Source organism: Carcharodon carcharias, chromosome 26 (assembly GCF_017639515.1).
Source record: "Carcharodon carcharias isolate sCarCar2 chromosome 26, sCarCar2.pri, whole genome shotgun sequence".
NCBI classification, from domain to species: Eukaryota; Metazoa; Chordata; class Chondrichthyes; order Lamniformes; family Lamnidae; genus Carcharodon; species Carcharodon carcharias.
Window position 1 is genome coordinate 44,167,899 of NC_054492.1, and position 16,621 is coordinate 44,184,519.

The 16,621-nt window shown below is 41.0% G+C and overlaps 1 protein-coding gene across 1 annotated transcript in view; it reads left to right on the forward strand.

The window, feature by feature from the left end:
- Positions 1–4,823, forward strand: part of bcl2l10 (BCL2 like 10) — a 7,705-nt gene extending 2,882 nt beyond the window's left edge. The window contains exon 2 of the mRNA XM_041175167.1: positions 735–4,823. Within this exon, the coding sequence (XP_041031101.1) occupies positions 735–857 (123 nt within the window). The 3' untranslated portion in view covers positions 858–4,823. The remainder of the gene's footprint in view (positions 1–734) is intronic.
- The last annotated feature ends 11,798 nt before the right edge of the window (positions 4,824–16,621 follow it).

Sequence of the window (16,621 nt, forward strand, 5' to 3'; positions counted from 1 at the left end):
GCGTGATATTGAATGTGGATCTTGAAGCAAACACAGCTGCTTGTTGCCTTCCCTGTTTTCTGAATGGAGTTGACTTTCTACATTGAACTGTGTTATGTTGGGCCTTTGAAACCTATGAGAGCTGTTTCATCTGTTTCATCTGTTTCATAATTTTATGAAGTTTGTACACCTTTCTAATCCCTTTTTTTTTGAGAAAATCTAAAAACCTAAAGGGTCCAAATATTTTCTCAAAGTACTGTTGAAAATGTACATTCCCATTTGTGATTTGCCCTTAATTGTTTATGGCAGTAATACATTCTGTATTTTTTGCCAGAGACTTTATTGAAATATGTATCAGAATATATTTTATAATGGAAACAAATGCTAATGTTTGAAGGTATTTTAGTTGCCTAATTTGGTTGGTTGCAATGCACCCAATGCCCAGGGTCAATGTCGGATGCATTTTTTTAAAAAAAATTAAACCATTAAGTCTTTAATAGAGCTGTAGCACTGCTGTTTTTCTGGGCATTTACATAAAGGGAAACTATAAATTTAAAATGCAGAATTAGCACTGTTTCATTCTGAATAACAGTTTTGTTCTTTTCATGCCGTGCAACCTTTTTTTTTTTGCTCCTACATTTGTAAAGGCCTGCTTATAGTTCTGTTATTGAAATTATTCCAATTGCCCATTAGAAATGAATGTATAAAGCTGCCTCTCTAAATGTGGTAACCCTGTTCTTTCTTTGTCTTAACAGGAGGGGTTTCTCAGATTCTTTGGCAGTGATGACCATTGGCAAGAGTCAACAGTACGCAACATGCTGATAACAGTTGCTGGGTTTGGAATAGCTGGGTTAGCTTGCCTTCTTGCTGTCCGATAGACTGCATCTAACCAGTTGGAACAGTTGTTAACATCCTAGAAGATATACATTTCTCGTGCACAATGTTTTGCATTTTTACATCTCCATTTCTGAGGTATTTTTGGAGGTTGCCATCCTGTGGGACAGAACAGCAAGAAAATGGAGATTGTCAACTTTTGTCTGCAGTTTTGCTAGTGTCACGTTTGTACACTTTTAAAATTTCATTTAATATACTGCCTACAACACAAAATGAAGTATCCTTTAATGTTTTTAAAAGGCATTGTGTTTAGAATAAGGCTTGAACAAAGGCTCTTTTTATGGTTTTGGTTATTGTGGATGAGCTGTGGAAACCAGGAGCCTTTTCTACCGCCCAGTTCTGAGAATCACAAAGAATTGCACTAACTTGTTTAGTAATCCAGATATGGCAAAGCATAACCTGTTACTGTTTGGTTAGACCTTTTGGTTGCTGAATAACTATGTTCATAACTACTCCAGTATGGCAACTCTGACATCATGCAACCTGAGGTTTTCAAACTTTATCTTCCTCTGTCCATTGATACTGGTCTTTTCACAGACAAAACCATCATAATTTTATAGTTAGTATTGGTTTGACGATGTGTAATCATAAAGCATGCAACACGAAATATGGTTGTCCCATAAATATGTACAGTGTAAACATTAATATTGGTAGATAAAAACCAAACTCAAGGGAAGAAAAGTAGTAATTTTTAACTTCTATTTGTAAAAACAAGTGTTACAGAATTAGTATCAAAGTTGTATTACAAAAATACATTGTACATGCAGGTCAGAATTTTGAAAGCATCTCTGGTCAAGAAAGCAACTAAAAACCTTATGTCATAGGTTTCAATTCAAACATCCCATCATATTTTAAATCATGTAATAGTATTTAATTTTATTAAATATAGAAAAACATTTACAATGCTGTGATTGAATCAGCTTTTTGAAAAGCTCATTTTTGCTTATGGCAGGGATGAGCATTTATCCTTATTGTGCATGGAACTATTAATATACATTCTTTGGGATATTCTCAGACATGGGATGTTTTTTTTTTTTGCTCAATGGTGATCAACAAAAATCCCTTGCTGTGCCCTAATTATTTCAAAGTACAGTGGTAGAGGAGGAAGCACTGCTTCTTCAGTTTCCTGTATGTATATAACATTCTTTGCTTTTTCTTTTCCGCTCCAGCTATATGTAGTCTTGTTTCAAGCTGTTAAATTACATTTACCTTTTGGGTATAATGTTTGAAATAAGAAATTCTACAGCTGAGATCAAATTTTGCATTTTTAAATGTTAATGATGTGCCTTGTAAAAAAAAATTTTCAACCGTAAGTTTTAATGGGGAACTTCCCCAGATGTCATGGTGCGCTTTTGCTGCCTTAAGTTGGTTGTGACTGAGCATTCTGTAATGCTGAAATGACAAAACCAATGAAACTTGGAAATTCTGAGGCTCTGTGTGGTAATGTTTGATTACTTAGTTTTATTAGTCCATATGAATAGTTGCTGTCAGTTGTATATATTCCTAAGTCTGTATTGGAACCTTTTTTTTTCCCTTGATGCTTGTATGGTTTTATGGGCACTAGCTGCTTGCCATTATCTTTACCCAAGTGATTATACCTGTGAACTATGATGTTGAATATTGGCATGCTATTTGACCACATTGGGCATCCTTTAAGCTGGTTGCTGTTCTGAGTCATGATAGCAATTTATATTTGTGTAGCATCTTAACTTGCATCGTGTTCTGGAACTTTGTTGACAATGAGCCAGATGATCAAGAGTGTATTATAGAGCTTGGGGCCTAGGCCCTTGAAGGTGCGGCCACCAAGAGTGCAATAATTTAATCTGGCCTCTTGAGCATCACCGAATTTGAGATGAGGAGGGGTGAGGCCATGGAAGGATTTGAAAATGAGGGTGCTTGATCAGGAACACGGTGATGGGGACTTGTGATCTCCAGAAAGAACAACTTGCATTTTTATAGTGCTTTTCATGACCACTGGATGCCTGAAAGCCAATTAAGTACTTTTTGACACACCCTACCATACAACACTACTTAGTGCAAATCAGCTGCCAACTAGTCAAACTCCACAAATAGCAATGCAGTAATGACCAGGTAATCTGCCAGTCCTGCAGTGGGACTTGCCTTGTGACTTGGATGAGTGAGTCCCCTACTAAATCATGGCTGGCATGCGAGGTATGAATATTGATTATTATACTCTGCCACTCCAGCTTGCTGTATTTCCAGTTCGTTTTACCAAATCAAAATCTTAAAACCCTAGCATTCATCAAAAGTCAAAGTTAAAGGAGGCATTCCTGTGATTACTATAATTCAAAATGGAATGTATTGCACGCATGAAGCTGGAAACTGGCTTTCAGGAAGGTACAAATAGCACAAGAGGAATAGGTATTGCAATGTTAGATAATTTTTGAGTCGTAGCAGCAGGATTGCACTAAAATGTGGTTTACTAGGCCAGATGAAGAGTGCGTGCGCCATTCCAGTAGCTTCATTTCATCCTGTTGAAATAAAGGCTGCCTGACAATGCACTCATAAGTCTGTATAACACTTTCACTTTTATTTTAAATTTCCAACATAGTACAGTACTGAGGAAGCATTTCCTTATTTCTTACTGTCAGAATATTTTGAATCCCAGAAAGTGAAAAATATCCTCTCCACAAAAATCAGGATATATGCAATAACTGCCCCATTGCACCTCTTGAGCCTTTTAATTGCACCAATAACCTATTCACTGGGGTTCTGCTGAGAGCATAAGGAAGATAATATGGTACTTGCGTGCAACTCATAAGGTCAGAAGTAGGGATATTTGGTGATGATTGCCCACATACAGCTAAACCTGGACAATAATAAGCCTGGTATTACTATTGCTGAATTCTGCTAATTTAATTATATCTAAACAACACCAGAGTTTTCAACTTTCAGGAAACCCTCCTCCTTCACACACCCCGACCCCACCTACTGCCTTGCAATTTTGTCAACATAGTGGAAAAGGCCATCACGTTACTGGCATGTGACATTATTGCACCAAGTTGGCTTGGATAATCTTGGGCACAGGTTACCAACTATCTGTATAATCAGCAGAGCTGGTTTCATGTGGAAATAACAAGAATGTTTACAGCTTAGTTTTTCATGCTGGGCTAACTTCTGAATAATGGAATTACAATTTAGAGTTTATTTCCATGTAACAGTTAATCAAATTTTGAATATAAATTTTTGAAGAGAAATAGATGTATTCCAAAGAAAAACTGGTCAAAAAGCCCATTCTCAATGATAGCATATAGATTATTGCATTAGTGTGAGAGATTATTTTCCACTTTTCATCAGGGTACTGTGGTAGCCCAGCTCACTCCAATCACTGCCAGACCATCAGAAATACTAAATGGCAACTGGTCACAACCCACCAAAGTATTCCTGACCAGGAGAAATTGTTCCAGGAGCTTTTAATTTAAAGAAGTGTATGAAATGTTTCCCATATCCTATTTTATTTTCTCCCTCTCCCTAAATGGCGCACATCATGGGGAACTGAACAGCAAGGGGAAGTTTCCAGTGTCGACATATAAAAATGAAGAGGAAGCTTTCACTTGTTGCTCATTCAATTCCCACAGACAGACAGGAATGTTTTATGATCTATAACCAAACCAACTCAAAGGAAGTGCTTTTTTTTTTGTGCAATTATGGTTTGAAATGCAGGACAATTTTGATGAAACACATTCCTCTAATCCACAGAACTCCAATAAACAATGGAAGGAAATACTGCAACAAAGCGCAGATTAAAAATGAAAATTTAAAAGATGTGTACATACTATTTATTGTCAGTAAGCAATCATCATCTACTTTCTGTATCTTTTTATAAATATCCAAATGTAAGTTTAGTATTTTTCTCCTGAGGCAAGATGTGCACTGTGAACTGTTTATAGTGGAATCATTAACATGTTGATAAACAATTTTAAAATTTTGCTACAAATGTAAAGTGAAAATTTTTTCCCCTCCACCCCTACTAATTCTGAATTCATCAGTTTAATGTGTTGTGTACCAGGTATAGTTTCATCTTCTTTATATACATTAAACTTCTACACCTAAACAGAAACATTAGTTTATTAGGTCATGCCTGAGAACTTATTATCTTTAATATGGAAAAATGCCTTGGGCACTCATCTATCACCCAAAAACTGAAGGCTGAATTTGCCAATTGGTCAGACGGTTTGACATCCACTGCAAATGTGTTTTGCAACAGCATGCATTCTCTCCTAATTTTCGGGGCTGCTGTTAGGGTTATAGCAGCCTACCCCCACCCTCTTTCCGCAGCCCCCCCCCCCCCCCCCCCCCCCCCCCCCCCCCCGCCACTGAGAACTGTCAACCCAATTGGAGGGCAGACAGCTCGGCAGCGCCACCGGGAGCTGGTGGTGAGGCAGGCTGGAGACAATTATGCGGTTAAGGGAAATAAGTTACTGTCATCAGCAAAATGGCAGTGATCTGGTAAAATGGCTCTTCATAGGGCCTTTGCGTATTTAAATTACCCATCCACCTCCTTGGGCCAGGCAGCCTGCCACATTCCGGGACATAGTGGAAAAGCTGATCTGCCGTGGCTCTCTGCAATTTTACTGGCCCCTGGGTAGGGGTAAAATTCTGCCCATAACGTCAGGCTCCGCATGTGCGCTTTGACAATGCACAGCTTGATATCAACCCCCATCTCCAATAACCCTCTGTCTCTAACTTGTCAGACCTGATTACAATGATCTAGGCTGACAGTCCAGTGCAATACTGAGGAGTACCTGTACTGCACTATTGAATGAGTGCCATCATTCAGATGAAATGTTAAAATAAGGCTACACGTGCTCTGTAAGGTTTATGTAATAAAAATCCCATGGCACTATTTTGCAGAAGAAGGGAGTTATCCCTGCTGTCCTGGCCAGTGTTTATCCATCATCACATCTGATGATTATCCATCTGATCATTATCACATTGGTCTTTGTGCGAGTTTGCTTGGTGCAAATTGCATTTCTTACATTACAGTAATAATGGCACTTTGCTTAAGCACTTTGGGATGTCTCATAAAGCAATTCTTTATTGTCTTCAGTCACATTACACACAAGATGAGTAGAGCTGGCTGATTCTACAGCTAATAGAGAATATATATTCCAGACTGATACCAAGGTCTTGGTTTTGAAGACCTTGTAAGCGGCCATTGATTGTTTTCATTGTCCTTGGATAAGGATTGATCAGTGCATCAAATCAATCCATTCTGCTTGAAGTTTGTTTAGCAGCTGAACTTGCGTGGCACAAATCCATTTGGTAAACAGAATCTCTTACTGTCTCAGCGTAATTACGAACAATCCAATTTTAACATCTTTCTGGCTTCAAACGAACACCAAACATGAAATAGAGGAGTTTGGGGAAGGGATTTCATGGCTTAGGAACTAACCGAAGGCACTGCAGCCAAAGGTGGCCACATTAGCAGTTGTCCTCTTAATTCTCAAATTTGCAGAAGGCATCCAAGATCTCCTTTTCATGCTGAGGCACCCTTGTGATCTCCTCTCTGTCTCAGCAACCTATGCAGCTGGCCCTCTGGAAAATTCAGCCCTTAGTGTCTACTGCCAATCAGCTCAACATTTATACTCCACAGAAGCTGCCTCCTACTCTTCATCTAATCCTATCAGCATATGCTTCTCGGGCCCGTAACATTCTGGGCTTCGCCATAGTTGATGTCCATGAAGCCTCCTCCCCCTGTTGCCTAGTTTAGCTACCATTCCTAACTGTACAGCTAGAGAACGTTGTTCGGATCTGTTGGTTGTGGGAATATGCACCTATCTCTGCAGCCTGCTGCTGTTGGTGTTTAGCACACAGGTAGCTCTATGTTGCAGATTCACTAGATTATGCCATGTCCATTCCAATTACCAGTCACAGCCCAATTACATTTTCATTTTTAGTAAAAATCCACACACGTTTCCTTTTACTTAAAACATGAACTGACTCACTGCCTTTGCACTCTAATGGGTGTGTTAATGGAGTTATAGACTTGAAGATTATCAGTTTTGAAACTTGCTCTAAAGTTATCTGATTTTTAGACGCTCGTTCTTTCGGTGCACACATGTAAGAAAAGCCACTGAAGTAACAAGGGACCAGCTGGCAGCCCTGGAGCCATATCTTAAAAAGATTAGTGCCTTCTGGAGAGATGGGGCGGAAGTTTGTTTTGAATAGATTTGTTTTAATGTTGGCACTCAAGTTTTGTACTACCTAATGACTTTTTATTAGAAGTGACACAAATGGAAAATTTAGAGATTGAATCATTGAATTATACAGCGCAGGAGGCTTTTTGGTGCATCATGCCTGTGAAAACGAGACAATTAGTCCCACTCACATGCTATTTTCCCATGGCTTTGCAAGTTTTTCATATCAAGCATTTATCAGAATCCCTTTTGAGAGTTACTATTGGATCTGCTTTCACCACCCTTTCAGGCATTGCACTCTAGATCATAACTCGCTGTGTAACATTTTAGTTCTTCATGTTACCTTGGGTTCTTTTGCCAATTACCTTAAATCTATGTCCTCTGGTTGCCAACCCTTCTGAAACTGGAAACAGCTGCTCGGGGGACACCAGTTTACACTTGCCTCCAGTTTGAAAAACAACCATTCAATGCCACTCTCTTCACGACAGAAACAGAAATACCTGGAAAAACTCAGCAGGTCTGGCAGCATCGGCGGAGAAGAGCACAGTTGATGTTCGAGTCCTCATGACCCTTCAACAGAACTAAGTAATAATAGGAAATGGGTGAAATATAAGCTGGTTTAAGGGGAGGGGGGGGTGTTGTTGGAACAAGCAGCCAGTAATAGGTAGAGATAAAAGATGTCACAGACAAAAGGACAAAGAGGTGTTGAAGGTGGTGATATTATCTAAAGGAATGTGCTAATTAAGAGTAGAAAGCAGGACAGACAAGGTACAAATAGCTCTAGTAGGGTTGGGGTGAAGGAATACTAAGAAGGCTAAAAGGTAGAGAAACTGGGTGGAAATACATTTAAAAATAATGAAAATAGGTGGGACAAGAAAAATCTATATAAATTATTGGAAAAAACAAAAGGGAGGGGGAAGAAACGGAAAGGGGGTGGGGATGGAGGAGGGAGTTCAAGATCTAAAATTGTTGAACTCAATATTCAGTCCAGAAGGCTGTAAATGCCTAGTCGGAAGATGAGGTGCTGTTCCTCCAGTTTGCGTTGAGCTTCACTGGAACAATGCAGCAAGCCAAGGACAGACGTGTGGGCATGAGAGCAGGGTGGAGTGTTGAAATGGCAAGCGACAAGGAGGTCTGGGTAATGCTTGCGGACAGACCTAAGGTGTTCTGCAAAGCGGTTGCCCAGTTTACGTTTGGTCTCTCCAATGTCGAGGAGACCACATTGGGAGCAACGAATGCAGTAGACTAAGTTGGGGGAAATGCAAGTGAAATGCTGCTTCACTTGAAAGGAGTGTTTGGGCCCTTGGACAGTGAGGAGAGAGGAAGTGAAGGGGCAGGTGTTGCATCTTCTGCAGTTGCATGGTGCCGTGGGAGGGGGTTGAGGAGTAGGGGGTGATGGAGGAGTGGACCAGGGTGTCACGGAGGGAACGATCCCTATGGAATGCCGCTGGGGGGGGGGGGGTGTGAAGGGAAGATGTGTTTGGTGGTGGCATCATGCTGGAGTTGGCGGAAATGGCGGAGGATGATCCTTTGAATGCGGAGGCTGGTGGGGTGATAAGTGAGGACAAGGGGGACCCTATCATGTTTCTGGGAGGGAGGAGAAGGCGTGAGGGCGGATGAGCGGGAGATGGGCCGGACAAGGTTAAGGGCCCTGTCAACTACCATGGGTGGAAAACCTCGGTTAAGGAAGAAGGAGGATATGTCAGAGGAACTGTTTTTGAAGGTAGCATCATCGGAACAGATGCGACGGATGCGAAGGAACTGAGAGAATGGGATGGAGTCCATACAGGAAGTGGGGTGTGAGGAGCTGTATTCGAGGTAGCTGTGGGAGTCGGTAGGCTTGTAATGGATATTGGTGGACAGTCTATCACCAGAAATTGAGACAGAGAGGTCAAGGAAGGGAAGGGAAGTGTCAGAAATGGACCATGTGAAAATGATGGAGGGGTGGAGATTGGAAGCAAAATTAATAAATTTTTCCAGGTCCCGAGGAGAGCATGAAGCAGCACTGAAGTAATCATCGATGTACCGGAGAAAGAGTTGTGGGAGGGGGCCGGAGTAGGACTGGAACAAGGAATGTTCCACATACCCCATAAAGAGACAGGCATAGCTGGGGCCCATGCGGGTACCCATAGCCACAACTTTTATTTGGAAGAAATGAGAGGAGTTAAAGGAGAAATTGTTCAGTGTGAGAACAAGTTCAGCTAGACGGAGGAGAGTAGTGGTGGATGAGGATTGTTCGGGCCTCTGTTCGAGGAAGAAGGTAAGGGCCCTCAGACCATCCCGGTGGGGGATGGAGGTGTAGAGGGATTGGACGTCCATGGTGAAGAGGAGGTGGTTGGGGCCAGGGAAATGGAAATTGTTGATGTGACATAGTCGGTAGGCTTGTAGTGGATATTTGCCATTTCAACACTCCACCCTGCTCTCATGCCCACATGTCTGTCCTTGGCCTGCTGCATTGTTCCAGTGAAGCACAACGCAAATGGAGGAACAGCACCTCATCTTCCGACTAGGCAATTTACAGCCTTCCGGACTGAACATTGAGTTCAACAATTTTAGATCATGAACTCTCTCCTCCATCCCCATCCCCTTTCCGTTTCTTCCCCCTCCTTTTTGTTTTTTCCAATAATTTATATAGATTTTTCTTTTCCCACCTATTTCCATTATTTTTAAATGTATTTCCAGCCATTGTTTATCTCTACCTTTTAGCCTTTTTAGTATTCCTTCACCCCACCCCCATTAGGGCTATCTGTACCTTGTCTGTCCTGCTTTCTACTCTTAATTAGCACATTCCTTTAGATAATTTCAACACCTCTTTGTCCTTTTGTCTGTGACATCTTTTGGTTATCTCCACCTATTACTGGCTGCTTGTCCCAACAGCAGCCCCCCACCCCCCCCCCACCCCACCTCTTAAACCAGCTTATATTTCACCCCTTTCCTATTTTTACTTAGTTCTGTTGAAGGATCATGAGGACTCAAAACGTCAACTGTGCTCTTCTCCACTGATGCTGCCAGACCTGCTGAGTTTTTCCAGGTATTTCTGTTTCTGTTTTTGTTTTGGATTTCCAGCATCTGTAGTTGTTTGCTTTTATCACTGCCACTCTCTTGTCTGATTGCCATTTTTGTATTAGTGCAGCCAATGCCCCTTAAATCCAATGGGCTTAATTTTTTCCAACAAGTCTATTATTATATTGATTACATATTTTTTGGTTATCTATGGAAATCATGTCCCCCGACATGCATTCCTCTAATGTGTTTAATTATTTAATTGGCAAGCAACAGATTCTCTATATGGGGACCAATTCTGTGAAGGGCCAACAACTCCATTTTACATTGTTCACTAAACCTAAGAATGCACAATACAGGCCCCAGATTAATAATATGCAGCCAATGATTTTCAGGTATCAGTTGAAACTAACGCAATCCATTAGCAATCATTTTCCGAGTGCACTCAGGATTTCCCCAGTTAGTCACAACAAACCTTATGCGGGTCATGTCTCACCTCCCCTGTGTTAATCATTTCAGTTTGGGACTTGGGGGAGTTTCCCCTCACCACCAGTTGTACCTGTAAATAGGTCCAAGATTAGTGACATTAAACTCAAGATTCTATATGCTAGCAAGATTACAGATACTTCTCCTGTGTTTATTTAGTGAAGAGTCTGTTTGTCCCTAACTAGATAGACAAAACCTGAAAAAGTGGTGGAAGCAGGTTCAATAGTAACCCTCAAAAGGGACTCTGATAAATACTTGATGCAAAAAACACTTGCAAAGCTATGGGAAAATAGCATGTGAGTGGGACTAATTGTCTCATTTTCACAGGCATGATGCACCAAATAGCCTCCTGCGCTGTATAATTCAATGACTCAATCTCTAAATTTTCGATTTGTGTCACTTCTAATAAAAATAGTTGTTTGGTAGTGAGTATTGTAGAAAAAAGAGACATAGAACAAAGAATAAAGAAAAGTACAGCACAGGAACAGGCCCTTCGGCCCTCCAAGCCTGCGCCGATCATATTACCTGTCAACTAAAACATTTTGCACTTCCGGGGTCCGTATCCCTCTATTCCCATCCCATTCATGTATTTGTCAAGCTGCCTCTTAAGCACCACTATCGTACCAGCTTCCACCACCTCCTCTGGCAGCGAATTCCAGACACTCACTACCCTTTGCATAAAAAAACTTGCCCCGCACATCTCCTCTATAGTTTTCTACATGTCCTATATATGTCGAATTTTGTCCTGCACTCATCAGGACACTTTCCAAGAATACCAGTAAAAGGGGTAAACAGCAATTTATCCTGCATGTGAGGAGGGTGCTGATTGGTTGGCAAATGGCATTGCCATGGGGAGTGCATCACTGATGGTGACTGACAGTTAACTGCCAAGCATTGTTTGAAATTTAAACCAGGCACCTTGACCCTGATTTGTCAAGGAATTGCCTGAGGAATGAGTCAACGAATGGCTGTCACTTATTTTGTTTAGCTGAAACAGGTGTAATGTGCGTACATGTTATTTCTGTCTGAAAAGAACAGGTATTAATATGTACAGCTACCAGTACATACGAATGCACCACACTGCTAGCCTGAATGACTATATTTCATCCCTTCCTTGGATTCACCTAGTTCTGTCGAAGGGTCATGAGGACTCGAAACGTCAACTCTTTTCTTCTCCGTCGATGCTGCCAGACCTGCTGAGTTTTTCCAGGTAATTCTGTTTTTGTTTTGGATTTCCAGCATCTGCAGTTTTTTGTTTTTATCTTAATTCTTAGTACACTAAGGATTATTTAGCAAATGTTGTCCAATCGCAGAATCGCATCTAGTGTTGAACACTGTGCTTTGATAAAAGCAAAAAACTGCGGATGCTGGAAATCCAAAACAAAAACAAAAATACCTGGAAAAACTCAGCAGGTCTGGCAGCATCGGCGGAGAGGGACACAGTTAACGTTTCAAGTCTGAATGACCTTTCAGCAGAACTAAGTAAAAATAGGAAAGAGGTGAAATATAATCTGGTTGGGGTTGGGTTGGGGGGGGGGGGGGGGGGAGGCGGGTGGCGGTGACAAGTAGAGCTGGATAGAGGGCCAGTGATAGGTGGAGATAACCAAAAGATGTCACAGACAAAAGGACAAAGAGGTGTTGAAGGTGGTGATATTATCTAAAGGAATGTGCTAATTAAGGGTAGAAAGCAGGATAGTGGGGTGGGGTGGGGGGGAAGGGATCAAAAGGTAAAGATAAAACAATGGATGGAAATACATTTAAAAATAATGGAAATAGGTGGGAAAAGAAAAACCTATATAAATAGTTGGAAAAAACAAAAAGGAGGGGGAAAATCAAAAAGGGGGTGGGGATGGAGGAGAAAGTTCATGATCTAAAATTTTTGAACTCAATATTCAGTCGGGAAGGCTGTAAAGTGCCCAGTCGGAAGATGAGGTGCTGTTCCTGTGCTTTGAGTTTTGCAAGCATGGGCTGGTTGGGTATAGTCTTTGCCTTGCCCACTGCAAATAGTGGCTGGAGCATGCTGTTTTATACAATCTGCTAGTCTTTGGGACGTGCAACCTACATAGCTAGCATCACATTGGCACTGAAATTCGTATGCCACATTGACGGCAGCATCCTGGTAGTGGCAAATACCACTCATATTACTACTGCATAGAAGCAGCATGAAACAGCTAGCTGCAACTGCTGCTCAAATTTTCGAGAACTTGCCGTTCCAGGGTAATCTGAAAGACTGGGCACTTTTCAGGGCAGAATGGTAAGCAAATGGTGAATTTGCTCACCAGACAAGCTTAATGCTGAAATAGAGTGCATCAAAGTCATCCTGAATGATAATGGCTACCCTGCTCAGATCAAATTGCCCTGTTTATTTTGCTGCTATTATGCAGTAGCAACAAGTGATATTCACCACTAACGCTGCTGTCAAGCCAAAAAGACATTCTGTCTAACACACACACAAATGAGTAATGTGATATATGAATTTAGGTGCCAGTGTGATGCAAAGCATGTAGGCTGTACATCCCAAAGACTGGTGGATCATATCACACAGCATATACCCAGCTGCTATTTGCAACGGGCAAGATACAGACTGTACCCAGGTAGTCCAAAACTCAGAACAGTGTCCAACATTAGATGTGATTCCGCGAATGGACAACATTTGTGAAATAATCCTCAATGTGCAAAGAATTATGCTGACAACCAATTTAAGATTGTCAGTTGTTCTCGCAGTGTGGCACGTTTGCGTGTACTGGAAGTTACATATATTAATACACAGGGCCCTGTTCTTTGCAGACAGAAAGAACATGCACATAAATTGTGCCTGTTTCAGTTAACAAAATAAGTGACAGCCATTCAGAGGTCAAGGCATTATCCTGAGGCAAGAGTCAATCAGGGTCAAGCTGTCCGATTTAAATTTCAAACAATGCTTGGCAGTGAACTGTCAGTCACCATCTGTGGTGCATTCTTTGTGGCACCCCTCTGCCAATCAGAGTCCACTTGCCAATCCATCAGCATTCTCTTCACATACAGTATAAATTGTTTTCCCCTTATGTTGGTTTTCTTGCGAAGTGTCCTGATGAGTGTAAGACTAAATACTTCAACATGTATCTTTTTTTCAGCACTATTCTAATAAAAATACTATCTTCACCACCAAAACTTTGGAGTGGCACCAAGACGATCGCTTTGATCTGAGTCATTCAACAAGGCAAAGCTATTAATGTGAGATGAAGTTCTGTGGCTAGAAGTTGCATATTTTAAAATGATTCCTAACCACAAGACGTTGCATTAAAACCTTTTCACTTGCATTGCTTCAATCTATGCTACCATTTTAAAACTAATGATTCGCAATAAATTGTTGACCAGCTCCCACAAAATGAGTTACCTCATTTGGTGGCTCAATTTTCCTCTCATATTTGGCCTGTGGCAGACTTTGGGTGAAGAATTTATTATCTGCAGCCAGAGACACATCAAATGTCAAGTAAAATGCTAGTTCTTCACTTCTTGTCAAAAATTATGCTAAAATAATTGTATTTTTAATGTTGACCAATACAGCTTCCACACCTGCCCATCTGAACTGGTAGTCCACCCAGTAGTAATGTTTAATCGAGAATGTAATTAATGTCCCAATAAAAAGAAATGCACATGGCTGCAAGCTGTACAACTTCCCCTTAAATTTATCTATTGCTATTTGCCTCACCTGCTCCATGTGTTTGCAAGTTCCACGTTCCAACCACTCTGGGGAAAGAAGTTTCTCATTTCCTTATTAGATTTATTGGACACTATCTTAGACATATGATCCCCTAGGTTTTTGACTGTTTGGATACATCTTACAATTGGAAACATCTTCCCTATGCCTGCCTTATCAAACCTCTTCACCACTTTAAAGAACCTCGATCAGGTGATTCCCTCATCATTTTCTTTTCTGGAGAAAAGTGCCCAGGCACATTCAGTCTTCATATTTAAAACCTCTCATCTTTGATATTATTCTGGTGAAATATTTGTGTAACAATGACAAAAATAACTTGCAGTTATGTGGTGCCTTTAACACAGTAAAATGCCTCAAGGCCCTTCACAGGAGCATGACCAGGCAAAATGTGATACTGAACCAGCTAAGGAGATATTAGGTGAGATGGTTAAGGAGAGTGTGTTTTAAGGAGGATGTAAATGGTTCTCTCTCATGAGGTACTGTTACCGTCACTTACAAAACCACTGTCATCAATCCCTTCCTCAAAATATGCATTCTTTATCCCTCTGTCCTTGCAAGCTACTACCCCATTTCCAATATTCCCTCTACAAAATTGTTAATTGTGTCATCACCATTCAAATCCATGCCCATCTTTCTGGCAATTTCATGAATTTCTAAATTGAATTTTCTGCAAAAAGCACCGGAACAGTTCCAACCATCGTCACAAATGATATCCTCTGTGTGGTGGCCAGGATGCACATCCCTTCACCCTCTGTGCAACTGGTTTCCTGTTTCCATGCCCTCTCCCTCACAAAGACTGTCTAATGCCACCCCTGAAACAGTGCCTGCCTTCATCTGATCCACCTTTGAAACCTTCATCCACACCTTTTTCATCTCCGGTCTTGACTGTGTTGAGATTCTCCTGATTGTCCTCCCATTCTTTGTTCCACACTGACTGTAAACATCAGGTCATTTGAATATCTGCTGCGCATATCCTACTCTGCGCCAAGCCTCACTTGCCCATTTTCCCTTATTTTCACATTGAACTGCCCTGTTTCCTCATCCTCCTCACACTATAAACTTACATTTTTTTATCCTTATGTTTAAATACCTTCATAGCCTTGTCCCTCCCTACCTTTATAACCTTCTTCAGCCCTGCATTCTACTCTTTCCCCCCCCACTACTCCAGACTCCTCTTCATTCCCCCCCACCTTTGTCTCACCATTGGTAGCCATGCCTTCACTCACCTAGGCTTTATGCCCTAGAATGCTCTCTGTAAACTCCTCTACCTTCTCACAGGCTTAATGTCATAACCACTTTGGCCAAACTATTGGTCACCCTTCCTAACATGTTCCTCTTTGTGCTGGTCTTGATTTTCTTTTTGTGATTGCATCTCAGCTGGGAAGCAGCTTGCAATGATTTTCTACATTAAAGACACTGTACAATTGCAATGAAAATTGTTGGTAGATGTTGTAGATGAGTTGACTGAGACAGTGGGCAAATTTCCATTTGAAGTTGAGAAGGCTAAGGAGAGATTTCATAAAGGTTTGGAAAATTATGAAGAATTTTGATTTCGGCGATTAGGAAAAAGATGGCTTTTTCCTAGCTGAGGAGTTAGTGATACAGTACCATCAGTTTAAGAGAGTTAGGAGAGAGGTTAGGAGAAATGACTTCTTAGAGAGTTGACAGAGAATGGATTGCTTTACACAGAGAATGATTGTGGCATGCAGCATTGTACCTTTTAGGAAAAGAGAAGATAACCGTTTGAAGTAGCGTTTGATATAGGACTCAGGAAGGACAGTGTCAGTAGTTTTGGATTCTAGTAATGAGCTGACAGGGAAAGAATGGGCTGAATGGTCTCCTTGTATTCTGTAAACTTCTATGGTTCTATTAAAGGCAAGATCCCAGGGCTAGTGAAAAGAAAAAGCAGTAACAAAATATACTAGTCAATGCCAGGCTTGGATCGATTTAATGTTTGTGTTGTTATGACCAGGTGAGGAAGAGTGAACTGGTTCCTTTTTATTCAAGCTTCTTGGTAGGTCACAACAAAGGTTTTAAGTTTCTTTCTCATGAGGATATGCCTTTTTCAAATCTGAATGTAAACCACTAAACCAGAAGAAAAATAATAAAAAAGCAATGTTAGGCATTCAGTCCTCATGCAGCCATTTGGGCCTACACACACACACACACACACACACACACACACACACACACACACACATGCATACATGCATACATGCATGCGCACCCACACAGGTATCAGAGATAATGGAAGTTAGCATCCAATAAAAAGTTAACAGAATATATAGAAGTCTTATTGGTTTCTCGTCATCACCATGGAAGATGGGCTTGCATTTTAAAGCAGTTCATTCTGTTTTGGTTCAAATTACCAAGTTTAAATTGTAATTCCACATTGGAA